At 41.6% G+C, this 25,270-nt stretch overlaps 10 protein-coding genes across 10 annotated transcripts; 4 read left to right on the plus strand and 6 right to left on the minus strand.

Annotated features, from left to right (window-relative positions):
• Positions 1 to 497: 497 nt before the first annotated feature.
• Positions 498 to 939, plus strand: EAF02_009319 (uncharacterized protein; the record flags this gene model as incomplete). The annotated part of the gene is made up of 2 exons (XM_038905367.1): positions 498 to 551; positions 661 to 939. 2 exons carry the CDS (start codon positions 498 to 500, stop codon positions 937 to 939), a joined length of 333 nt encoding a protein of 110 aa, XP_038754820.1.
• A 1,392-nt stretch (positions 940 to 2,331) lies between these two features.
• On the plus strand, positions 2,332 to 4,394 carry EAF02_009320 (uncharacterized protein). Its single transcript, XM_038905368.1, has 4 exons — positions 2,332 to 2,777; positions 2,826 to 2,937; positions 3,638 to 3,678; positions 3,826 to 4,394. The coding sequence occupies exons 1-4, from the start codon at positions 2,547 to 2,549 to the stop codon at positions 4,021 to 4,023; spliced, it is 582 nt and encodes a 193-aa protein (XP_038754821.1). The 5' UTR covers positions 2,332 to 2,546; the 3' UTR covers positions 4,024 to 4,394.
• Positions 4,395 to 5,277: 883 nt separating this feature from the next.
• On the plus strand, positions 5,278 to 5,787 carry EAF02_009321 (uncharacterized protein; the record flags this gene model as incomplete). The annotated part of the gene is made up of 1 exon (XM_038905369.1): positions 5,278 to 5,787. One exon carries the CDS (start codon positions 5,278 to 5,280, stop codon positions 5,785 to 5,787), a length of 510 nt encoding a protein of 169 aa, XP_038754822.1.
• Positions 5,788 to 8,859: 3,072 nt separating this feature from the next.
• Positions 8,860 to 11,469, minus strand: EAF02_009322 (uncharacterized protein; the record flags this gene model as incomplete). The annotated part of the gene is made up of 5 exons (XM_038905370.1): positions 8,860 to 9,757; positions 9,995 to 10,570; positions 10,621 to 10,931; positions 10,981 to 11,133; positions 11,401 to 11,469. The coding sequence occupies 5 exons, from the start codon at positions 11,467 to 11,469 to the stop codon at positions 8,860 to 8,862; spliced, it is 2,007 nt and encodes a 668-aa protein (XP_038754823.1).
• Positions 11,470 to 11,834: 365 nt separating this feature from the next.
• On the minus strand, positions 11,835 to 13,698 carry EAF02_009323 (uncharacterized protein). Its single transcript, XM_038905371.1, has 2 exons — positions 13,130 to 13,698; positions 11,835 to 13,058 (listed from the first exon to the last, which is right to left on the minus strand). The coding sequence occupies exons 1-2, from the start codon at positions 13,298 to 13,300 to the stop codon at positions 12,003 to 12,005; spliced, it is 1,227 nt and encodes a 408-aa protein (XP_038754824.1). The 5' UTR covers positions 13,301 to 13,698; the 3' UTR covers positions 11,835 to 12,002.
• Positions 13,699 to 14,655: 957 nt separating this feature from the next.
• Positions 14,656 to 15,348, minus strand: EAF02_009324 (uncharacterized protein; the record flags this gene model as incomplete). Its single annotated transcript, XM_038905372.1, has 1 exon — positions 14,656 to 15,348. One exon carries the CDS (start codon positions 15,346 to 15,348, stop codon positions 14,656 to 14,658), a length of 693 nt encoding a protein of 230 aa, XP_038754825.1.
• Positions 15,349 to 16,322: 974 nt separating this feature from the next.
• On the minus strand, positions 16,323 to 16,568 carry EAF02_009325 (uncharacterized protein; the record flags this gene model as incomplete). Its single annotated transcript, XM_038905373.1, has 1 exon — positions 16,323 to 16,568. One exon carries the CDS (start codon positions 16,566 to 16,568, stop codon positions 16,323 to 16,325), a length of 246 nt encoding a protein of 81 aa, XP_038754826.1.
• A 1,038-nt stretch (positions 16,569 to 17,606) lies between these two features.
• Positions 17,607 to 18,207, minus strand: EAF02_009326 (uncharacterized protein; the record flags this gene model as incomplete). The annotated part of the gene is made up of 4 exons (XM_038905374.1): positions 17,607 to 17,680; positions 17,753 to 17,848; positions 17,904 to 18,005; positions 18,150 to 18,207. The coding sequence occupies 4 exons, from the start codon at positions 18,205 to 18,207 to the stop codon at positions 17,607 to 17,609; spliced, it is 330 nt and encodes a 109-aa protein (XP_038754827.1).
• A 1,552-nt stretch (positions 18,208 to 19,759) lies between these two features.
• EAF02_009327 (uncharacterized protein) lies at positions 19,760 to 20,681 on the plus strand (the record flags this gene model as incomplete). Its single annotated transcript, XM_038905375.1, is given in 3 exon segments — positions 19,760 to 20,260; positions 20,280 to 20,363; positions 20,414 to 20,681. The coding sequence occupies 3 exon segments, from the start codon at positions 19,760 to 19,762 to the stop codon at positions 20,663 to 20,665; spliced, it is 837 nt and encodes a 278-aa protein (XP_038754828.1). The 3' UTR covers positions 20,666 to 20,681.
• Positions 20,682 to 23,395: 2,714 nt separating this feature from the next.
• EAF02_009328 (uncharacterized protein) lies at positions 23,396 to 25,030 on the minus strand. Its single transcript, XM_038905376.1, has 3 exons — positions 24,760 to 25,030; positions 24,337 to 24,461; positions 23,396 to 24,230 (listed from the first exon to the last, which is right to left on the minus strand). The coding sequence occupies exons 1-3, from the start codon at positions 24,969 to 24,971 to the stop codon at positions 23,431 to 23,433; spliced, it is 1,137 nt and encodes a 378-aa protein (XP_038754829.1). The 5' UTR covers positions 24,972 to 25,030; the 3' UTR covers positions 23,396 to 23,430.
• Between the last annotated feature and the right edge of the window lie 240 nt (positions 25,031 to 25,270).

Genomic DNA, 25,270 nt, shown 5'->3' on the forward strand with positions numbered 1-25,270 from the left:
ATCTGCGACAACAAGATTGCAAAGTAGCCAAACCCAAGAACAAGACCGTTAGCTGTAAGTATTTCTTTTAATCTTCCATCATTCCCTTCTCCTTTGACCTACTTCCCAACTGCAAAGAGATTCTGTTCTCCTTGTTGTGGTTGAGTTGTAAGTCTTTTGTCTAAGTTCCTCAACAGAAAGCTGATTGAGCTGCTTTTTTGTACATTCACCTCAACCCTTTCCCTCACAAGATCCTTCTTCCCTATTTCTAATTACCAGATGAGCAACTGTTTGTTGCCGTTGTCAGTGCCAGTCTTTTGCTGTCAACTGAAATACATCTGTTATCAGATTTGCTGCTGTGCTGATTCTTTACCTTCTCCCTTTCTGCTCAAGACACACTAAACCTTACTCAACTTATATAACACTTACTAACCTTGAGAAGATTATCAATCAGAACACCCAGGACATCGAGAGAGTCACCAAGAAGCAAAAAAATCCTTGAAAATCCCCAGTCTTTCATGCCAATCGACCTTCCGCTGCTACTGCTGGCGATCTGGCAAACACAAAGCTTGGTAAGTTCTTCCTTCAATCTTCAGCTAAATAACAGGCACTAATGCCGGCAAGTATATCCTAGGTCACTTTCCTCCTCATAGAACGATAATCTGTTGCTCATGACGATAGCCGCTGGCCGGTCATGCTTGTAAGACCTCAGATCGTGGTAAATGTCCCTTCAAGTTATTTCTTATGGCAGCTGCTAATACAACTCGCAGAAACATCTCCAATTCATTCAATCACTTCGATGTTCTTGCTGCTCGCAAGACATCACAATGTGGTACTTATTCCTATTCATGTTCCATCATTTTGCTAGCTCCTGACATGACTTACAATAGATCGTATGGTCAGAATGAGATTTTTGTTGTGGTTGCGAGCTGCTGGTCTGTGAAGTCTGCAGAATACTGAAACTTGGTAAGTTCTTCCGTCATGTTGTGCCTTGTCACAATTGCTAATGTCACTTACAGTTTTTCACCAATTTTTCACCTGACACGCGGACCACATCGATAAGGCTTCGGCTTATGGTCCGTCTGCTCTTGTCAAGACCTACCTTGCAGGTCCTCAGGACCCCGAACTTCGAAGACAATATTCTATCATGGACCTAGACAGCACCTGCAATCACAGTGCACGGTGTCCATGATGCATTCTTCGCTGTTTGTTATCGAAACTTCTCCTACCTTTGAAGTCTTCGATCTTCATCCTCTTGCTCGTCATAGCAAAGTCAGGTCTTTCGGGCCTACTTGCTCTTTGATGGACAAGGCTGAGATTTTACAAGTGGTGGTGGTCATCTCAATGACTTTCCAGGAAGGGAAGAAGAACAAGTGCCGACAGCAAAACATTCACTACGTTGTCTCCACACTTCCAACACCTGCATGCCAGCGGTACCCACCATCTTACGCGTCCTTCCCGTCTAAAGGAATTTGCAGAGATTCATGTTACATCTTTCGTGTCTATACCTGCTTCCAACCTTGCAAAAGCATCATGGCATACATGAGCATTTATGATGTTCTCAGGATCAACTGGCAAATCACAGATTCGTTACTGTTGGTCCTTGACCCCATCTCTGGAATGTCATGGCCGCTGCTCCTTCCTCTTCGCCGAGGAAGGAGACCAACAGCGTGCTCTGACTGAGATGCAGGGCGTATACTGCGGCAACAGACCTCTGCGCATTAGTACAGCAACACCCAAAAACAAGGTTGTTTCCTCTTTCTTTCCAGCAACTGGTCCATGTCTAACCTTGCTGGGTGGGTATCACCACACTCAATGGTCATTCTTTTGGTGATCTGATGAAGCATTTACTCTGCGGAGTCGGCAAGCAGCATCAACCAAATGCAGGGATATGCTGCTTGCCGCTCCAACTGCTCCAACTAAGTGGAGAAAACTCTCCTCTTTCCAGTAACTGGGCCACGCTATTGAAATAGCTATTAACCAGATGCATGGTTGTTCTGTCCGTGCCTCTCCAGCCTAGCAACCTGCGATGCTATCAGTCCCCAGTCAAGGACGACCGTTTCCGAATACCTTTTCAAACGGGCTGCTGTGTCGTGGTCCCAGGCACAGCAGAGTGAGCTGGGCAACTTGTTACAAGACAAGGGCAGGGGATTGCCTCCCTTGTCTTCCAACAGCAGCAAGCCTAAGTTGTTCCTGCTCCTGCTCCTGCTTTTGCTTCCCTCTTGTGGCTTCATGCCAATAGTCAACTTCAGGAGGGACGGGGAGATATGCACTCCACCATAAGTGTGTGTCTCCCGCAGAGGTGCTATGCACTCCTCTACATGTGTGTTCCCTCCTGGAGTCGACTATCAAGTCCATCTCGGATCCCCTTCGATCGTACTTATTGCAATGGTCATCACCACGCTACTCGGAGATCTGCGATTACTTGGTATGACTGCGGTCCGAAATGACGTTAAACTATATTTGTGCTGGGGTCATTTGTTCTGGGGACGATCCCAGAACAACTCTGGACCATCTTTTCCCTGCCGTAGCCACAAGCATAAAGACAGTAAAGATATCAACAAAGCATGGTTTCTGTGGTGTCTGCTCTAAAGATGAGCTGCAACGTCAAGATGATTCGTGACAAGACCGTCGGTCGAGTCTCGCCGGAATGGAACGAACTAGCCGCCACTTTAATTTCCAACAATCAGATAGGCCTTTACCCTTTACATCTCCAAAGCGGCGCAAACTTAGCCAGACAACTCCCGCCCAGGCGCAGATGGCAAAGGGTGAAGGCAACGAAGTTTTGCCGAGGACAAGTAAGTATCACAATCCCTTCTCGTGTCGCAGTTTATTGATTTAGATAGGTCCGAACATTTTGCACTGAGCCTCGCCTTCGATTGAGGACTCCAAAAAAGCAATTAGCACGGTCAATGCCACACCAACTACGCCCAGAAAATTTCGTTAGAAAACTCAGCGGTATGTCCAATTCTCCGCGTACCTCATCTCAAAACTCGCATTTGATCGTTAAAAACCGGACAAAGTTCTAACATTACCAGAAGTAGAAATCTTGCTTATAAACAGAGAGAAACGAGCAAATTCGGATGAGGAAGAACGAGAAGGAGCTGCATATGACTTTAATGAGCCAGATCGATAGCTACATAATGAATATTGATCGTGTCAATACTTATCATGTGGCTGTTGATCTGGGTCGTTAAAATCGTACCCAGATTCTTCTCGCTCTTCCTCGTTGGAATATGCTTGTTTTCCTGTGTATAAGACAGTTTGTGAATTGGTTTGAACGATAGATGGCTTCTAACTTTTTGTGTCATTTGTTGAGAAATAGAGAGATGAGGACAAACCTAAATCCGCGGATCCTTACCAAAGCATCGCACAAAGAAAGCGTGGAAAAGTCAAACTTCAAGAATGCCAAAGCTCAAGGCTGAATGCATAATATGCGGAGGATCTTGTCTCTTTAGGTAGCTTTCTATAGTAATACACATTGTTTCCTCGAGCCGCCCTCGGGCGTGCACCTTTCGACGTGATTTTGTGAGTGATATCATATCTTGAGGTTGATAAGCGGGCGCTATCTCTGCTGTGTGAAGGGGATTGGGTTGGTACGTTATTGTTACTGCTATTCCCGATATCTTTGAAGTGGTTGCTAACATCTTCGGAACAGTCGTTCGCAAGGGACTTGGAGGGAGAAGAATTGTTTCTGAAGTTGGTTGATAGGTGTATTGGGAATGCTGTCCAACAGCACTGTCTCTGATTTGGTATCGTGCATGTCAGATTTTGAGAGGAGACCTGAAAGGTATGAATTTTCTGTGTTCTTGAGAAGTCTCGATATTGTACTAATGTAAAAATCAGTCAATTTTCATGATTGTCTCAAAAGTCCACCCAAGAAGCCAGCAAAGCATCAAAGAGGCAGTCGACGCCAATCAAGATAACTCGCCGTATCAGCTCATTCTAGTCCAAAGAAGCGCCTACAGCGCTGGATACCAACACCAGCAACAAGCATCTGCTGGCCAGACCACCAATGATGGCCTCAATAACCAAGCACCTTAGGCTTAATCAACCATTCCTTCCCGTGGGTTTTCAAGGGACGTCGAGAGCGCACCGCACCCAACAGATACTTCAAGTTCTGTCAATCGTTTAATCTCAGTCTTGAACAGACTACGTCGCGCGTAATCTTTCTCAGTGGCTCGTCCGTCTCTCGCTGATACTCATCAGTATCCTGCACAGCAGTGAAAACCAAGATGATCTGATCGAGTTTTGAGAAACCCATCCTTCTCGCTCTCAAAAGCAGATTGTCACAGAGTGTTTGGAGAGAAACCAGATTTTATCTTTTGCGGCCTCTGCCCTCAGTAGAGGTTTACTGAACGCTGCGAACAAAAATCTGGTCTGTGTGCTCTTTCCAGCAAGTGGGCCAAGATCATGATGGACCCATGTGTCTGCTCTCCTTTCTCCTCGGTTGAGCGATCAGTCGGTGGTGTCTTCGACTGCATTGCAACGATAATCTATTTGGTTCAGTTAGCAAGTTTGCCTAAAGTCACAACGGACCATGTCGCAACTTTTGCTGTTACTAATAAGAGCTTTCCCGCTCTAAAAGGGAATCGCAACGGGACCGAGATGTCGTAAAACTAGATCATACCACGGCGAACTGCAAGTCTCTCTCTGATCAATTGGGCAAATTTGGATTGACGGAAGTTGACACGATATTACCAATCAAATCTCAGATCCACTACCGGCGAGGTGCCATATGTTTCTTGCTCTGCTGGTCCGGCAGAAACATAGGGGAGCTGGTGGTAGTTTCTCGGAAATGCTGATGCCAAGTCAAAGCAGAACGTGCGACCAAATCAAACCTGACCTCTGGCCCGAACAGAACTTCTAACTGGATACACGTTCATTACTCCAAAGAGTGTTCCAGGAAGTGGGCGCGGTAGCGTCAAATCAACCAATCTTTCGGGAATTCTTATTCTCACAACAGAACACAGTCAGATGTAGAAAACTCAAGGAAGAAGAAAGAACGGCGATGACAGCAGTAGGACTTGTCTGCGTTACAAGTCCTACTGCTGTCATCGTCATTCTTTCTTTTTCCTTGGATTTTCTCCGTCTGATTGTTGTTTGCAGAAAGAATATCGAACATGTTTGGTTTTTGACCCTCACCGCCAAGTCAATACAGTCGGACTGCTATCGGCCGTCCCAAGCATGATAGTAAACCGCCGAGTTCTTTTTCCCGCAAGTTCAAACACTCCAACTTCGCAGCTATTCTAAATAACATCCCATTCCCTTTCTTATCATCTTGGCTCCTCAATAAGCATGGGTATTGAATCCCTTCCTTCTCAAGTTCCCCAGAACTGGAGATCTGCTGCGGTTATGAGTACGACCTGGCTTGAAGTTATCTCTTCAACAACCAAGCACCTTATACCTAACCGACTCTTCTTCTCGGGATCTGACTCCCTGAGAGAGCCTCGCGCCAGGCTAAGGCAGCTTTGTCGAAGACCTGTGAAGATAATCGAAAAATCTCCGTCCTTCGAGTCCTATAACGAGAGATATTACTACGTTCAATCCGCCCACACAAGGCGAGACACGCCACTCGATCGAAAAAGGGCTTCAAGAAACCAAAATGCGTCCCTGTCGGGAGTGGAGTACTTTTACGAGTCTTCACATGACTCTTCCTCAGCGGCTCGCAAGAAAAATTGGTTGGCCACCATCGCGGTGGAGACTTCCCATCCATCCAGCATGCGATTGGTAAATCAGGAGTTTGAAGCATGCATTCCCGAATATCTTTTCAAATACGTGGTGATGCTTTCGTGGAGCTGTGCTTAAGAATCCCGGTCGCACTTCTCCTTAAACCTTTCATTGGCGTATTCAAATCTTATCCACCTGGACGCGTCAATTAAAAGAGCATGTTAAGAATACCGATACGTGAAAATGGGAGGGGGCCCATCTGTTCTCGACCACAACACGTTTGTTCTTGCTCCCTGGGAGGGCTTCCAGGGCTTTGGGGAGATCATGGTGGTGTGGTGTCCGGGGACTATGCATGATAGGAGTGGAAGCGGGGGACGGGAGCTTGGAACAGGGGTTGATTTGTGCAGAGGTGGTGATACTTTTGCTGTTATTCGTGGAAGAGGAGTGGTATTCCTTTAACTCCTGAGAATGGAGTTGTTGTTGGCTTGGCATTTGATAATGGCAGGATGATGTAAAAAAGTAAATAGAGGCCTCAAAGTGGGGTTTTAACTAGAAAAATATTAAGTCGAACAACTGAAAAGAACCCCATCTATGAAGTTATGCTGGTGGTAAAAAATTGATTCGCCTGAATTAGTCCATGGCAATGACGTGATATTATAGACCCATGAATCTGTAACTGCATACGGAATCTTGGAGCTATCATTCATTTCTCTCAAATCAGAAGTCTGATTGACGCAAAGTTTAAATCTGCGTTGGAGATGATTTGAACATGACATGTCTCGCAGTACACCGAGCTGACAAATATCAAAATTATGGTGATATCTTCTTCCTCCTCGCGGTTTAAGGATATTGACTTGAAAATAATGACGTTGAATGCTTCTTGATCTCCTTTGACGGAAAACCAGAGGACATCTTCTTAGAGAAGTATTTGTGAATAAACAGAAACAACATCTTCGCTCCGAGATCGCAGCCTACAATTTTCGGATTAGGAAGTGCTCAAAGGTCAGAAATCAATGTCGTAAAGCACAAGCTCAGCTTGCGGATATGAGGATATTGCCAAGAGAATAAGCGATCCACAAATATCTGCTGGGAGGAGGAACATGGATTTCGCTATCGGAGTGAATGTGATCTCGACGCAATATACGTAGAGGAATGGAAATTAGCGGTTGAAGATACGGGGTCAGAGAAACCAAAAGATTTTAATCAGGAAGGGGGCCCAGAAAGAAAAGGGATGAGGATACCCTCGGTATGGATAGAAACGCGGAATAAGAGATAAGGTGAGGAATCCATCATGACAGCAACTCTGCATGAGAGAAGATGCGGAGGAATAACTTGAGGGAGAGAAAAGAGAAGCGGAGTCAAGATTATACAAAAACGAGAAGATTGAAGCACGAAATAGAGAGGCTGGAATGAAATCGAGAAGTGTGGAGAAAGTAATATTAAGCAAGAAACTTTCAGAGACAAGAAAGAAAAGAACCTATATTCGAAGCGGGGTAATCTCAGGAATCGTAAAAAGGAAGATGGAAGTAGGTGATAGAGCCAAGACGCTAGAGGTGAAGAAGTAAGAAGTTGTTATTGTTGACGACAGACATATGCTAGATGGGAAGGTAAGATAGTAAAAGAATCGGTTAGGGGAAGTTGAAAATAGAAGAATTGATGGCATTGAAAAATAATAAAGACGAGCTAGAATAAAAATAACATTCATCTATTTACTACTAAAAAGAAACATAACAGCTGAAATGGAAAAAAAAAAAAAAAAAAAAAAAGGAAAGGAAAGAAATAGCAAAACCAAAACCATGGAATCCAAAGACATAAAAGACACATCAACCCCTCAACTTTGAGCAAACATAAGGAGAGCGAGCGAGTTACTAATATGAAAGGGGTAGTAGATTCTTTCTTATCGGGGGAGAATATACCAGACACTGGTTGCAACGGGTGGTAAAAGCAAGCGGGGTGAAGGTAGTAATACTGAATAGTAGAGAGGGAGAAAACTTTCTTGCTTGTTGGAGAACAAGCGAAGAAGAAGAAGCAACAACACACAAAAAACGATAAGACACACAATTCTCCTCAAAGAAAAACACAAGCTCTTTCAAAATCAAGAGTAAAACATACAAACAAACAAACAAGAGCGGAGCCAAATTGCAGACCTTCCAGGAAAGAAAGAAATCAAACGATAAGATTGTAAATTAAAATAAAAACAATAATATCATATAATATTATATTATTAAATAGAATCTATATACCTCACAACATCAAGAAAACAAAATAAGCAAAACTAAACATCAAGAACAAAACAAACCAAACCAAACGAAATCAAACAATCAAAAAACCTCGATACTTCATCTATAAAAAAAACCATATACTCAATAACAAACCCCACTAAATCCAACATAAAGTAATTAAACACCTAAATATCCAAAAAAAAAAAAAAAAAAAAAAAGTATAATAAAATATAACTACCTATCTACCTACCTACCTACTCAAAAAGATATAACATACTAACCGAATAAGAAGAAGAAGAAAACCCCATCTAAGCGACGATACCCCTAGAATATTCAGAGGCTTGGGCTTGGGCTTTTACTTTTACTTTCTTTCACTTGATCCACTAGGTAAGATCTTACCTATTCAAAGGAAAATACGTCAAGTCGAGTTAAATCTCCGCTAAAACGGTATTTACCAAATAGAGCTATGTACTATATTACATGAAACATGAAACATCTCCATCTACCTACCTAGTCATCCATGCACATTGTTTACGCTAGAGAATCACATATATCTATCTCAACTGAATAATCTCCCATTTAATTTGTGACCGGATCGATCTAGTAGATAAACATTATGTAGGTATGTATCAATTACCAATCTTGATCAAGACCTCCGAAAGCTAATCAAACCCAAACCCGAGAACTCAGCTGTTAAACTATATCGATAATCTCTCAATGCCACTCCCAAACTTCCTCCATTAGACGTCCCTAGTTCTCGCAAAATCTCAAGCTTACCCTATCAAGTAACCCATACCAAATTCCACCCTTGAATATTATACATCCTAATCCGCGCAAGTCAAAATATAATACATAGCCCTTGAGAGCCCCCACAACTTTTTAACCAATACCACCCAAAGTAAATTGGTATCCTTTTAAAAATCCTTTACACCATCCATGTGAGATGAACCAGCCCCCAAGAGCACCAATATACACAACACGCCAAAGATCAAAAGACTTGCAAATTATTATTCTCGTCCCTAGTCAACTCATAATTCCAGACAATATGATCATAACCCTGCATAATGAGTCTCCACCGTTTTGGATTCTCTCCAGCGTTCAATTCAATCCCGTGACCATTCTGAATCGGAGACACGGCCAATCCAAGGAGTGGAGCATTGGAACCTTGATAGCCGCTGTAAATATTGGTATTCTCAGTGCCAGGTGGAAGAAGACATTCGATACGAAAGGTTGGAATGGGATCCGAATTGGAATCGACTTGCACTTTAGACAGCGTCAGAAGAGCTGCTCGACCAATTTGAGAAGCAACAATAACAAGCGATAGTTCCGGTATTAACGCCATCATGTTGATTCGAGTAATATTATGGAAATTCTCGTTGAAGATAGTCGGCGTTTGATGACCTTCAAAGCAATTCGTACATATAGTTGCAGGAATACGTATCGAAGAAGGCACGAGTTCAATGCTGTCCATCCAAGTTCGAAGGACGACAACTTCATCACTTGTGTCAACAGTAGGATCAATGTGACAAATTGCCATATCGCTTATATGTTTCATAAAGTTACTGGGTTGTGCAGACCGTATCGATTGCGGAGTGGGATACATGTGTCGAATCAACCCCCCTAATTGACCTGGTGGCGAGTCGCTGATCATCGATTCGTAGCCTGTGTCATCTTCCGAGTTCAAAACCGCTTCACCATTTTGCAAAATTGGGTTAGATATCTCCAAGCGCTTCATTCTTTGAGCAAGATTCAGACAAACCCTATAGCCAAGCAAATTCTGTACGGACTCAAACCAAACACTATTTAAATCCTCTTCACCCAAAGCATCTTCAAAACTTTGAAAGTGCTTGAAATATCGCAGTGGTATAGGCATGATTCCCCAGCCCCTAATAAGTTTGTTAGAAACCATACTTGATAAGGGAAGATTGTAACAATACAGACTAGCAGACTAAATGTGGGCTTTCCATGTTCAAGAAATTCAACCTTCGAACTGATTACAGTGTTTCAAATGATATGAATCTCTTAAATAATATGAAATCCAACTGAGTTGACAAGAAGAGTCTCACAGTGCCCGCCTACAGTCCGAGCTATTGAAACACTTGAAACTGCATAGAAGTACTTACATTTGAGTTAATCTGGGTCCTGGATCAGGGGCAAGAGGTAAGCCAATCAATTTAGAGTTCTCCTCCCATATTTCTAACTGCCACAGGCTGCCCAGAATATCAGTAGCTATAATCGATTTAGCCAAGCCAGTTTCGTCGACATCGTTAAATGCAATGGCAGGAATGTTGTGACTAGGTCCGGCTGGCTTAAGTATGATTCTAAAATTACGGGGACATGGTGTTCCTGGTAGATATGGGCCTTGTTTTACGGAGTGCCCATCATGTCTTTGAAGCTGTTTAGAGTATCTCAAGGGAAATGAAGTGTTTGTAAAAGGTCCATTCGTCTTGTAACCGAAACCTTTGGAACAACAGTCCAGAGGAAAGCCTCTTTGGGACTTAGCCTTAACTCCAAATGTCAGGGGGTCGGTGGCAACATCGTATGTGGAACCCATCACAGCGCAATCGCAAGGCTCACTACTAGAGGTGCCATGAACAAAGACAGTGACTTCTTGTTTATTAGAGCTTACTGCAATCAGGCGCGATTTTTGATGAATAGCAATACCCCAAGCACTTATCCCGACATTCTCGAGGAAAAATCTGAAATGAGTAAGAAACAGATTAACATAGACATTGACTTTAATACTCACGGTTGCGTGCTACCGATTGGAATTGACGAAGCTGTACTTTCAACCGTTTGTTGAAGCTCTTTTGCTAGAAGATCCGTATAATATGCCGTTACATCCCCATCATCGCAACAAAACAACAATATCTCTTTGTTGCCAAGATTGCCAATGATCATATTGTTAACACAATGCGGGCGGGATTGGTAAACGTATCCAGAACCTGCATCCCTCGACTTTGGTAATCGAAGAACCATGTCTGGTAAACCGGGCAGAATTTGTTTGAGTGTTCGAGGTCTTGTGATGTGTATCGTATCCAGATATGCCACAAAGTACATCTGTAGTTAGATGAGCATCAGGAATTCAGTAGATATCCAGTAAACCTACATTATACTTTTGCGACAAGGCCACTAAATTCATTCTCCAAGTTGCTGGCCGAGGCATACCTTCTAAAGAAGTCGTCTTAGCATCGCTCGGGAGTTTGTGGATAGCGGTCTGAATATCATCAAGGGACTTGCTATCAAGACCACTTGAAGAGAACTATAACTGGTAAGTATGATATAAAGCAATTATTTGACTGGCCTGCAAAGACGTGACAAAAGTAGCATCTTTCCCATTGAAATGTAGTTTTTATTGATTGTCTCACTACACTGAAATGACCATACGACTCGACTTGAGCTTCAACCTCCGTGGAATATCATGATACTATGCGCAAGTAGTCACAGCAGCAAAAAGACTTCATGAAGTCAAAAGTCTCGCATTATCGGACAGCAATCCGGAGACACATTGATAGGACTGATCACGTACTCTTTCTTTTGGTGTCTGAACATCATAACTTGTAATAACAAGAGAGCTTGTCAATTCGTGTTCCTCCATCATTCCCAGAATGTTTTTCCAACAAAGTCATTGATTTGTTGAAATATTAACGGCATTGATAATTATAGGATGCAGATGATTGACGATTGATGATCAATTCTTCGTGATGTAATAATGATGATGAGAAATGTGGTTTTGATTAGTTGATACGAGAAAAGCTTAAGCACGGATCATAAGGCTAAACTTTAATCTGCAAGGCTATTATGCAAGGCTACTTTCAAGAATGAGGGGCAGCTCCTGAGCCACTCATATCACACAGGGCTCTCTCTGAGTGGGCACCGGGTCACAGGTATTCAAGACTTCCAGTTTTTTGTTTAACATCACATCGACCATCTCTACTACCAAGTCAGGAGAATATAATAGGCATCATTAATTACTTTTATTCATTTTTCGTATCATTTTGTTCTGTTCTCCATCCCAATGTCATGCCCAGCCCAATCCCATGCAATCCACGCCCCAAACTATATTACAAGCCAGCCAGTATAACTCATAAACCATGCTTCACCCGTTTATCCCAAATGAAAATTCCCCCTTTATTTCTTGACATCCTTCTCAACCTTTCCCTTCAACTTCTCCGCCTCCGCAACCTTCTTCTCAACAACCTTACTAATATCGTCATAAGCACTCTTTACCAAGCCCTCCAACTCATCCCCATGATCCTTTGCTACATCTTGCAAATGTTGTAATTTCTCCCACAACTTTTCTGATCCGGGGATTCCTGCCATCTTAGCAGCTTGTTGAGCATACTGTTGAACATTTTGTCCCAATCCACTATTCTTTGCCTTCTCTCCTGCATCCTTGACATATTTCTGAAGATCATCTGTGTTTCCAGACTCGACAGCTCTCTTGACTTGATCGAAGATTTCCTTGACGTTACCAGACTTCAAGGCATCGGTGTTCTTCTCGACAATCTCCTTAACCTTAGGGTTCTTCTCCAAATATGGTTTCCACTCCTCCATTCCCTTATTCCAAGCTTGTTCTCCAAGCTTCTGAACCTTCTCGCTCTTCTCTTGGATCAATTTACGAACTTTTTCAATCGACCCGGCACCCAATCCTCCGGAGAGAATCTCAGAAACTTTCTTATAGGTGTCATCCAATTCTTTCTTGGCATCCGGTCCGTAATTCTCAGCCATACTCTTCAACTGATCCAAGTTGCTCCCTACTTGTTTCTTGATTTGTGGGTGATTGTCCATAATGTCTCCTAGAGAGTCCTTCCCCAACTCAGCAATCTCGCCCAATGCCTTTGTCAATACATTATAACTCTGCACCGCAGTTTGCATATCAAGTCCTCCTTTGTTACTGATATTCTTCAACTCAGAATAGGTTTTGTTGACAATCTCATCGACTTCCTTGCCATGTTTTTCTTGTACTTTCTCAATATCGTTAAATGCACTATCAAGGAATGATTGTGCACCAGGGATAAAGGCGGCATAAGAAGAAGTGGCATTGCGGAGCCATTTGATAGCTTGATTTGGTTCGGGAGCTTTTTCAGAAAGTGCTGAGGTAGCCTTTTGGAACTGAGATTTCGTAGAAGAGTAAGCGTTGACGACGGTTTTGGCACCAGAAAATTGGTAGTATGTATAGCACCCCTAGGGTATAGAGTTAGTATGGCGTTCAAAGGTAGATTTATACTCATAGCAAAGAAAAACAAAATACTTACAACCAAAACCACGGCACCACCTGCAATACCCGCTGCAAAGCCCGAAGCACCACCTGCCTTTGCACCTTCAGCTTGTGTCGTCGAAACAAATCGAGTTTGTCTAGCTTGTTGTCTAATGGGTGCACGAATTGTGCGAGCCGCAGCTCTTGATGCTGTTCTTGAGGCGAGCATTATGTATGTATGTATCGTGCGTTGTGTTGTGTGTTGTAGTTTGGGTAGGTATCTTATTACGAAGAATGGTATGTGTATAATGTGTATAAAGGGAGGAAACAACGACGTAGTAATTCAATTGATATGTAAAGTAAGGGTATTAAACTTTTCCAAGGGATGTATTTGTATATGGAGAGAAGAAGGAGAGAAACTTGACAGCTTCAATTCTTATATATATCTATCTACTCGGTATGTATTCCAATAATTCTGGATCGTCTAGCTCGACGTCAATACTTGGTACTGGAAAACTTGGTAGGATGCGATTCTTCAATGATTTTCCATCGAATTCCACCTTTTGCGTACATCAATCGTCACAAAGCGCCATGAGATTGTGAGGGGAATGACGACACTGCCCAGACTCTACGTAACCGAAAAAAGCGGCGGAAATTGACCACCATTCAAAAGAATTTCAACAACTAAAATCTCTTCTCGATATAATATTAAATAATAAAAACACTTAGTACCAAGACAAAAAAGACTCAGATTTTCGTTTAACTTTTTCAAATTTCAATATTTAATTTGAAATGAATTTATAATCTATTAAAAAAGATCTTTGAAAGGGTACTCAATTTGCGCCGCTTTTTTCGGTTACGTAGAGCCAGACTGCCCTGTAAATCCCCCGCTTAAAAAGCACCGGCGTCATATGTGGCGGTGCGAATTATGGCTGGTGTCTTCCAAGGTACCCGTACAGCCAGTTATGACAAAGAGAAACACGAAATCATTGAAATATCGGGCTAGAACCTCCGGGAAGAAATGCATAATAGCAGAATAAATGTTGTGCAAAAAAATGCATATGAATGAGTCAAAAATGTGAGGGTCAAGTAAATAATGTGATTATTGTCGTCGACAGTATTCCTGTTGCTGTCGATATTGCGGGACAATTGAGTTTCCATAATCATAGGTATCTTCTTGCATCCTCTGTGTAACTTATCGTTAATTCGTGATTTCCAAGGTTGTCCAAGCAATAAAATTGAGGCTGAAAAATGATTATTTTTTTGGTATTTTGATTTGCACCAATGGTCTATAACAATGGTTGAGTTGCGTTTCTAATCGCGATTTTTAACTCCCATATAAATTCAAAGGTCGAACATATCCTCCTCGTTTCCCATATACTATCCATCATTTTTTTCCAATTCATAAAGCCATTTTCTCATTGAACGCATGCCATATCATATTTCGTATCATCCGATTGTATCATGTAAGTCGTTAAAACCAAAACCACCGCCCTCCCATCCGTATCCATATCCATATCCGTGTATAATCATCATCCGCGAAACCGTCTATCGTAGGTACCTCGTAGAAATTCGTAAATCCCTCTAGTTCTTGGAATATCTAACCACAGTCCAAGTAGCGATAGCCGCACTAGCCAACATCATAGCACCTCTTCCCAAATTCAACAATGCCCAACGATCAACCAGCTCGTGAGCAGTTCGAACATCTTCGTCTTCATCGGATGCCTCCTTTCTCCTGCTGGAAGAACTCTTCTTGTAACTTCTATCACTTCTCTCGCGGTCCTTGGAAGATTTCTTGTGCTTGCGACCAGACCCAGATGAAAGATCATCCCAATCTCCCCCAGATTGATTGGCATAGCTTACTTGTGCTTCATCCACCTTTCCTAACAACTTTGAATTTGTATACAACATGAACAAAACTGTATAAGGGATCATTCCAAAAGCCAACGCGCCGGCAGCACCAAACAACTTCATCTTAAGTTTATCGGTCTGTTTGTATGCGAGGAAGAGGAACGATCCGGTTGGAATCAACGAAGCGATTGGGAAAAACGCCTTTCCTTGTTGAAACATGTTGTTCCATTGTTTGAGTAGAAGGTGTGGTGGAGATTCGAGTATTCTTGGAACGGCAATGAAGGAAATGCTGAGGTTGGCCCCAGCCAGGGCACCTGCAGCAGTGATTCCAACACACTGGGCCACACGAATAGGCAACTGAATATCCGTCATTTTTGGGAAAGACGCAAAGGTCGAAGGAGAGGAAGATTTGGACATGAAAGGCATGATGAATAGATAGATATCGAAATGAGGGGTAACGACGAATACACAAATATGAATGATAGATATGTACTGCAGGTTAGATGAAAAGGCGGGAGGAGGTATAAATGGTTATGTTTGATGTGGATGTGATGGGACGAGAGAGATCAAGTGGTTCGATAGGATTCGATGCAAGTTTAGGGTCAAATGCAAACTGCATAACACACAACTTGCTGGCGGTGAAGGGACGTGTCTTGAGCTTGGACCAGCTAAGTACCAACCAACCACTTTCATATGGATTACAATGTCGAGAATGCCTTATTTTGATCATTCGATGAGATTTGCGAGACCTGGTGGAGTAAATACATTGATAAGATCTTGATATGTAAAAGACCCCTCCACCGCGTCTTCCGATTATAAAACAATGAAGATTTCTTTTCCAAGTTGGGTATCAATCGAATGGATGTCGTCTATACTCTATTGGTACAATACGTGATCTAAATTATCCACCAAAGAGTTCGTTCCTGACCTCACTTCAGCTCCCGAGGCATCTGTCCTCGCATCGGAGGTAAGATCTGGAGTACCTTACATACTGTACTTACATAAGCTCAACAGATATTCAACCCCTCTTTTCGTGTTGGGTACGAGGAAAAGAGTGACGCGTGATGCAACGGAGATCGAGTTGAAAACTAGCTTCAAGATAACTTTCCAAGCGTGTAATAACCATATATCCAAAGTTTTTGTCTTCAAAATTGCTCGATTACTCGAGTATCCAACATGAGAGAATTGTGCTTTTCCGTATCAAAAGACCTCGGTATTGACAGCTATGCGGTCTTACATCACAGCCAGAAGTACTCAACACAAGCAGGTAGTACGGACATGACTCGGATTCGGACAATTTGCATCCCCATAAATATCCAGGATAACACATGAGCCACGATTCCGATGTTTGTTTCCTGCAAAACGTGACCGGATTTCGATCGGAGCCAAACATCACATAGTCAGTCATAAGGCTGCCCAAAAGAACTATCAGTGGATCCAACATCTCCATCCTTACGATAGTAAGTGGAACGAACCTGACGCTTATACGTCGAGACTTTTTCGGTTGTATCGAACCTGTATGACTCCTCTGAAACTTCCGACTTATGGGGAACTGCACCATACTTTGTATAGAAATAGGGCGTACAAACGGTGGGAACAAAATCAAGGAATTCCAGATGATTTGCGCTGTACTGCATTGCTGGCATGAAGTTTAGGCCGTCGATCAATTTGAATGCAATGCTTGCCCCATGAATGACTGTCGTACCATAAAATCGGTTTCTTGGGACGTTGGTCCCCATCAATAGCTGAGCAAGAGCTGGACATTGAGCCCCTGGTTTATGGGGTTGGAGGTGGGGTTGCGAATAACATCATTCTTTTGATGTTTGAAGTACTAGAAAGCAGGGCTATTCGACCTTGTGAATTGTCTCACCGTGTTCTTCTTCAAGTACCTAGGTAGTGTACTATAATTGGAGTTTGCGGGTAATCCCATTTGACAGCCGGAAATCCCTCAATCATTCAAGATCTTGAACACCTCATACTGAGTCATATATTACACCAATAGAATCTTCCATGTGTTGACATGATTGAAATATACGAGGAACTAGATTTTCCCTGAAAGGCTGAACTCCTCTTCGCTTGTGAGATTGGAGCCTATATTCTGACTCCTTTTCCTGATGCATAATCTCATTAACCTCCCTTCAAACGTCCCAATACCGTCTACGCAGTAGGATATCTAATACGTTTTTCCATTTTACCATCTCGCGATTTCTCTGGCTTTAATATTGTTTACTAGCTCTCCACGACATCTATAATCAGCATCTTGAACACCCCCTTGTCCCTCCATTCCTCAACTATACCCTCTTCAATCTTCCTTTCCATTCACGATCTCCCTTTCGTTTTCGTAGATTTACAATTCCATCTCCATTTCTTCATACTAAATCCCCACCCATTCTATACCCATCCAAGGAAGTACCTCTTGACTTTATAGTCCATGATCACTCCACACTTCACACTCCGCATTGCACTTGATTCTTTGATTACACTCAAGATCTTTTGATTATTTATATATGCTTGAATACATATGCCCCTAACCCAGTCAAGTCCAGTCCAATTCAATCCATAATCCCCAATCCACATCATCCAGACCACACACTCAAACGCCAACCCAATGCAACTTATTCCCTCAACCCACAAACGCCACTCCGAGTTCACCATTCATCCAGAACTCCATCTCCATCTACCTCCTAAGCCTTAGTAGTGAAATCCGTCTCGGTAGGAAGTAATCCACCATCTGTGGCTTTTTCACATGTGCATGCATCTATTTCCATCAGTACTCAAATTCATATATCATTTCAATCCTCGTTTAAAGAAGAAATGAGGAGAAACATACCAGCAGGTCTAGCACCACATGAACAGAGATCTCCAGAAGGGACCTTGTTTTCCTCAGCTGAACGCTCGCAGGTACAAGCTCCGGCTGCACGGGCACCTGGGGGATTGTTAGTTATTATTTTGATGAATGTTTGTAAGAGGATAATACATACGGCAAGAACATCTGGCACCCTTGACCTTATTCTCACTCTCGGATTTAGCGCAGGTGCATTCGAGAGCTTTCTTCTCGCCGCAGGAACATTTTGCTTGGGTTGCTGGAGGAAACGTTAGTTGTGTGATTTGATTTGTTTCATGTGATATTTCACGAGATCTATTGTGAGGATGAATATCGTGATGGGGAAGGTGGGGAAGAGGTGAAGGGGGAAATGAGAGAGGAATAAAAATAGATAGGAACATACCACAAACACAACCATTGCTGGCGTCCCCGCCCTTCTTGCAACATGTTGATGGAGCCATTTTACTTAGAATGTTGTTTGATATTATTTATCAAAGTTCTGAAAGTTCAATGTTGGTAATTTCGAGATCGTTGAAGTGCTTAGTTTTCGAGTTGTTTCTTGAAAGTATTTATTGACGAAAAGATGAAGCTTAAATGTAAAGTAATGAATAGATGTTGATAATGCAGTAATACAAGTACTTTATATATTCTCACTCCCGTACTATAAAGTTGGCTACCTATTGATACTAGAAGCTACTAGGTATGTTGGACGTCAATTGATGACCATTGCTTACAATTACGCGAGTGTTTATTGGTCGGGCAGGTCTTGTACTGAAATAGGTGGGGTTTGATTGGATGGATTTTGGAGGTTTGGACACTATGAACGAAGTTTCTTTTTTCGGGGAGATGATGGACAAATCAACGATTGGGTATTCGATAATGATTATCATTGAATGATTGAATTGCTGCAGACGTCAGTCCACGAAGCTTTGAAGCTCACGTGAAGCTCTCGAGTGTATCATCACGTCCAACAAGCTTTACTCCTGAATTACAAGGCACAACTGGCGAGTGTCCAACTACATCGTCAATCTTTTCAATCTTCCGTTACGAATTTATAATCCAACTTTCCACTCTTTATCATCATTTTTTTCTCAAGTCGATCTCGATATCTATCTTAATGTTCTAATGATTCTTTATATATATTCATGAAGAAATGCACTCGCGAATTCTACCCACGACGCCAATGTGGCAAGTTTGCTATTACATGGCCTCTTTGGTGCCACCACAGTCTTTCTCTGGCCAAATGCAGAGATATTACCTTGAGTATACCCTAAGCTGTGTCGAGCATCCAGGTGCTTCTTGTCGATCGTGGTGGGCATCATCATCGGTAGAGGTTAAAAGAACGTGTTGGTATCAACTTGGTTGATAAGTGTAAAGTACTTTAGTCTATTATGGTTGTATTCGTTCTTGATCATTGTTATCTATGGGAAGCTAGTAATTAATATAGTAGAAGTGCTAGCGCTAGTGCATACGCTAGTGCAATACGGTGCCCTCTTTAGATCACATGATCGATATCCCGACAGAACGGGAGCAAAGGAAAGCCTGCGTCTCAGAGCACGTTGCAAGGCTTAAAATAAAGGTCGCCTAAAATGACTACCTTGGACTCCAATATCGGTATTTCTAACGATGAGTGTCTTTCCCTGGCGCAATACTTGCCATACATTCAAGCAAATTAGAGAGGTGGTAGGGTGTCGCCGTCCATACATCTTCAGCCCGGATCTCATGCACAACCTACTGGTTGCCTAGGCGAATATATGCAACGATCCCAGCCCGTGGATAATTGTCGTAATCCATACTCCCGTTGACCATTCTGATGAAAGTACAGCTCAAACCTCTTTGCTGCCTTATCAGGTAAATACTGGTGCAACAACGTGTCAGCAGGTGATTCCTTGCCTGATCTCGTTCAGCCGGATTCTCAATGAAATAAAACTGCAAACACTTGTTGATCGTGTCCACAGTCTTGATTTTCGGTGACGGAAAAATCGTGAAGATTACTACAAAATCATTGCTAGAATGAATCCCGACGATAAACTTATCAAGCCCAATTTCAGGCATCGCCTTGCAAGGAGTTTTAAGGACAAATTCAGATCAAGTGATAAGAAGAAGCCTGAGCCATCACAGAAAAAAGTTCATACCCTTACCAGCTCCACTGCTGCTACCAAAAAACAAGATCAGATTGACCGAAATGACACAACTGCAAACGAAGTTAGACTACCTAAATTGCAAGCTAAGCTCGACCTATGGCAAGAGGCAGTGGACAAAGCCCAGCAGTCCGCAGACTGGAAAGCTCACAAACGTGAATATGATGAAGCGATTCTGGAGTGTCAAGGCAACAACCAAAACATTTTGAATAAGAGTGGCACCGAGAACAAAAAATCCACGAGCTTCGCTGACGCCATATCCGAGCACTTGATCTCACTCCAGGGGGAAGTTCTAGAAAGACAGTGGGAATACAAGAAAAGTTCAAGGGGTGAAAGTTTTTATTTTTCGAGATGTCATAAAGCGCATCGTTTAGTGGGTGAAAATTTTCAAGGACCCCGGCAACCAGCTGGCTGCTCTCGATCCTACAAAGGCTGCAGCGTTAGTTTTGGGGGATTCGTTGCAATTCTTCGTCGAAGTACGTATGATGTTCTATGTATCTTGCAATTATTTACTGACTCGGAACAGAGAGCTGTAGTATATAATGAATTCAGGGACATGGCAATTGATCAAGAGCCAATTGCGAATTTGATAACCCGGTATGCTCTGATTGAAAACTTGTATCTCAACAACATGTCTGGAACCCCAGATGAGGTTGATGAGGCAGTCAAAAGCAAAATAGTGTCATTATACACAGCAGTTATTCTCTACCAAATGGCTATCTACAATTTCTGGAAGCAAGGCCAAAATTACACATGGCATACAAAGTCTAGTGCCTAACAAACTCAAAGAATGTCGAAGTACGATCCATAAAAAGTCGGCAGAAGTTGAGGCAATATTGCACAGTAGTGACAGAAAGGTGCTACTCGAACTACTCGAAGACATCAATCTCAAAGTCCAAAGCAATTGCCCAGATCGGAAGTCAGATGCAACAGATTTTGGATGTGGCTATGAACATTGATAGAGATAGATACTCGGAGGGTCTTGAATTGGGTTTTCGCCAATAGTTGCACATGGATCATCCATCAGGAATATAAACCCCTGGGTGGGACTGGGGAAGGATCCTCGATCACTCCGGACTGGAAAAAAATGGCGGGCAGTCCCAAGAAATCGAGACTTTTTGGCTCCGTGGCAAAATGGGTGCAGGAAAGTCTAATTTGGTGTAGCCACTCCAAATTTTTGCATTTGATACGTGCAGAAATCTCTGACAGATAATTTAGGTTTATCATCATACAGTCACCGTGCACTGCTACTAGCCGTTTTCTAAAACCCCACCAAAATTCATCAAAATTCACAGAATGTATTCATGATTTTGATATTATTAAACTTGATATTTATTATAAAAAATTATATTATTGAATAAATATTTAATTAAAATATATTAAAAAATTTATAATTTATTTTTAATAATTTTATTCATTATAGAATATAGAATTGAAATTAAGAAAATTAAAATTTCTTAAAAAGGTTGAAATTTGCTAGTAAAATAAGCGAAAAATCATGAACTTTTATAATTCGATTTTTAAACAATATAATTAAGTATTTAAATAAAATCTGAAAGCTTTGAAATTTTGATTTTATTAAATATTAATATCGAAATATTATGTTTATCAAAATTCAAATAAAAATATTGATTTAAAGCTATTAATTTTATATAAAACAAAAGTAATAAAACTGTGACGATCCTATTATATTAGTGGATCGGCTAGGTCCTCCACGTGATCCACAATCCTGTATATTACCACTTCCTTCCAAAAAGCTCTTCTAGCTCTTTACCTTAATATTCTAAATAATATAATTATTATATTATACTAAGATCATATAAATTTTTTAAGCTCTTAATCATTCTTGCAAGCTTTCTATCGCTAGCCACTCAATAAATACCTATTACTTTCTACACCCACTCCCCCAATACAACTATTTATACAATCTTTCAATCAAGATCTCTTTCTAACTCTATTCCGCAAATCTTACTTACCGATAAGCTGATATCTTACTTATTAGATTATTTTAAAGTCTTCTTGCTTTATTATAATAAATCTAAAGATCCTAAACCTTAATATACAAATTATAGGAACTAATTATTCGAAGTATCAATATAGTTATATAATCAATATTATAATTAAACAGTTTATTCAGTTAATCTATTAGATCAATTCATATTTCATTAATACTTCCACCATTCCATTGATACTATTAAATAAGAATATATTCAAACAGATCTCCTTTTTCGCTTATTTTATTTTTTCAACAATTCTCAAACCTTCTTCTATTGATTTCAAAGCCTTCTCACAAAAGCGATAAAATCACAAAACGTATATTTCCATAAAACAATCAATAATGTTATGAATCATATTATAAGCAATATTGAACTAGTATTGAAATTATAGATCAGATATTAGTGGTAATAGAGAATATAGATTATAATATAGTTGGATTGGAGAATCGTATTTAGAATATTATTAGTATATTTGAGGGCAAGCTTTTCAGAAGGGGGGGATAGTATAACAATCCTATCATATTAGTGGATTGGCTAGATCCTCATATGATCCACAATCCTGTATATTATTACTTCCTTCTGAAGAGCTCTTCTAGCTCTTCACCTTAGTATTCTAAATGATGCAATCGTCACAAAAACACTTATTTTAGATGTGATTTAATAAGCGGCTAGTAGCAGTGCGTTAGTACTGTAAAACAGAGCCCCGCCCCCTCTCTAACCCCACTTCTTATCCACCACCCCCTCACCCCCACCAAACAAAGAAAGACTTTTTTATTTCAGTTTTTTATCCAATTGCACATCTCCATTCACTGAATATATTATTCAAAATATTACAAGAATAAGCATCAACCAATCAAATAACAGCAGTTTGTGGTTTTAGTGGTAAACATCCATCGTTGCCATCTCTCTCCTCATTACCAGAAGAGTGCGATAACAACTTCGATGGGCCCCGGTTCGATTCCCGGCGAACGCATTGTTTTTGTCATGTTGTCAGGTGTGCGAACTGATATTTTTTACTTTTGTATGGAGTGTCTATACATACAGTATGTATGATCATAGTCATTTTCTTTTCTTTTCCACTCTAAACTTCTTCCCAAAACCTCCTCATTCACACCTATACATTTGTTAGAATCATATCAGATATACGCACTCGAATGCGATTACGATGGTCTATCTTTCTCTCTCAAAACTCCATCCACATGCCCCTAAATCTCATTAATCCCCAACCCCCCCTGCCCCAAAGAATTTCCAATTCGCAATTCTAAGTGTTTTATCAAAATTTGGACTTTCAAAAAATACGCTTTCTTCACAATTGATATGGGTCTGGGATTGGTGAACTGCCCAAAGCACACATTATTGCCGACATTCCCCCATTGTCTCGGTGAATGAAGTGTTGAGCGCTTAATGAGATGATAGATCTTCAGAGACGGAAAGACCTGATGACAACATGTGCTTTTAAGAGCGATGGACGAGTTCAAATATCTTGTTGTGATTCGAGCTATTCTTCAAAACAACGAAGCTCATAGTGCCATTATTGATCTACTCCTCAAGTGCCGACACCTTTCAAGGAGTAATAACAAATTTCACCAATTCCACCCTTCCCAGCAAAAACCTCTTGACAGCCTTTTCTAATACCGTCAGTATCCTCAAGCTTAACCTCAGAGCCTACAATTGGTCTTAGCTTTCCTTCTTTAACCAACTCTCCTAGCCTTTCCAAGTCCTCCCGACTTGGTTCCATCATCAGATAGCTATAGCTTCTCCCATTCCAACTGGCCCACGTTCTTAAACTCCAATCTAAGAAATCCATAATTTTGACCATCCACCAACTTAATTTGGCCTCAACACCTCCTTCAGATACCCCAGCAGTATGGCGACTCATACGCTCGATAGTATTGGTGCCACCGGGTATCATAGAAATAGAAACTATGACTCCCCCTTTTTTAACAAGAGAACCAAGAGAAAGTGAGCAGGATGTTGTGTCGAAGAGAAAATCCACACTCTCTTTCCCTATTGCCTTGACGACATCTTCTTTCGTATAATCTACTGTTTCAATTCCCTTCCCTAACAATTCCTCTGCTCTACCTATCTTTCCAGTACTCAAAGTGGTAATGACCCTCCCAGCTCCAAACACATTCTTGGCGAGCTGAACAGCGATACTACCCGTTCCACTCATACCAGCAGGGATAAGTACGGTCTTACCTTTTAGTCCGCCTGGTAACTGACTGTCTGCTCGGAGCACAGATTGATAGGCTGTCAGTGCTGCGAGTGGCACAGCGGCAGCTTCGGAATGAGAAAGGGATGATGGCTTTTGAGCTACAGCTGCAGAAGTCGAGAGACAGTATTGTGCTTAAATAGGAAGTCAATTATGTCAATCAAACACTGGAGTACTTTTTAAAGCTGGGAAGAGGGGGGTCCAACGACCGGAAAACGAAAAAAAAGGGACAGCGCATACCAATGGTTCCACGATGACGTTCAGGTACGCGAGAGTAGACTGCGTCGCCAGGCTTGACGTGTGTGACGGAAGAACCAGTGGAGACAACAGTACCCGATACATCGTAGCCCATCAAGTAGGGGAACCTGGAAAATATCAGAAAAAAGTAGAGATAATACAGAGAAAGCGAAAGTCGATGCAAGATCGCCTGGAATTGCAGCAGAATTACATCCGTTCTCCTGAATTTCATGACAATACACATTCCAGGAGATCTTGAAGGGTGTGAATCATTCGCAAGGCTGGATAAAATGACCATCTCGTGCGCATGAGAATATCTCAGACACAGCGTGGACTATGATTACCTGATATAGTCTCATTCTCACATCCCTCATCATAGGATTGACTTCCTTCATCAATCGATGTCACGGTAGAGAAAGTACGTACTTAACATCGAACATCATCTTTGCATACCCGCCCGCCATCTTGACATCAATAGGATTGACACTAGCCGCTTCCACTTTGATCAATATATCATTTTCATGCGTGATTTTCGGAGTTGGAATGGTTGCTATGTCGTATGTATCTGGTTTTCCAAACTTGGAGAGAGCGAGTGCACGCATTGTTGCTGGAACCTTGGTGGCGAATTTTGATTCCATCTTTGTTTAGGAATGGAGAAAGTATAGAACGTAGAGTAGAGTAGGCTCAAGATAGAATATGAATTTAAGAGGATATTTACCACAATATATACTGGTATTGAAAACAGAGGGAATTAAAAGGGGACTTTTGTCTAGGTGGAGACTCTTGAAGGAGAAAAGTCCGCCCGACTCGGAGACTTTTTGATATGAAGAATGACCTCGGGAGCTTTGATTGGGCGGGGCATGTGACGAACGGCGGGAAAGGATCGAGAATTAGAAATCAATATCATAATAGAATCACGCTGGTGGTTCTTTTAATA

This window comes from Botrytis sinoallii (genome assembly GCF_014898435.1).
Source record: "Botrytis sinoallii strain Bc 23 chromosome Unknown BSIN_019, whole genome shotgun sequence".
In the NCBI taxonomy this organism is placed as follows: Eukaryota; Fungi; Ascomycota; class Leotiomycetes; order Helotiales; family Sclerotiniaceae; genus Botrytis; species Botrytis sinoallii.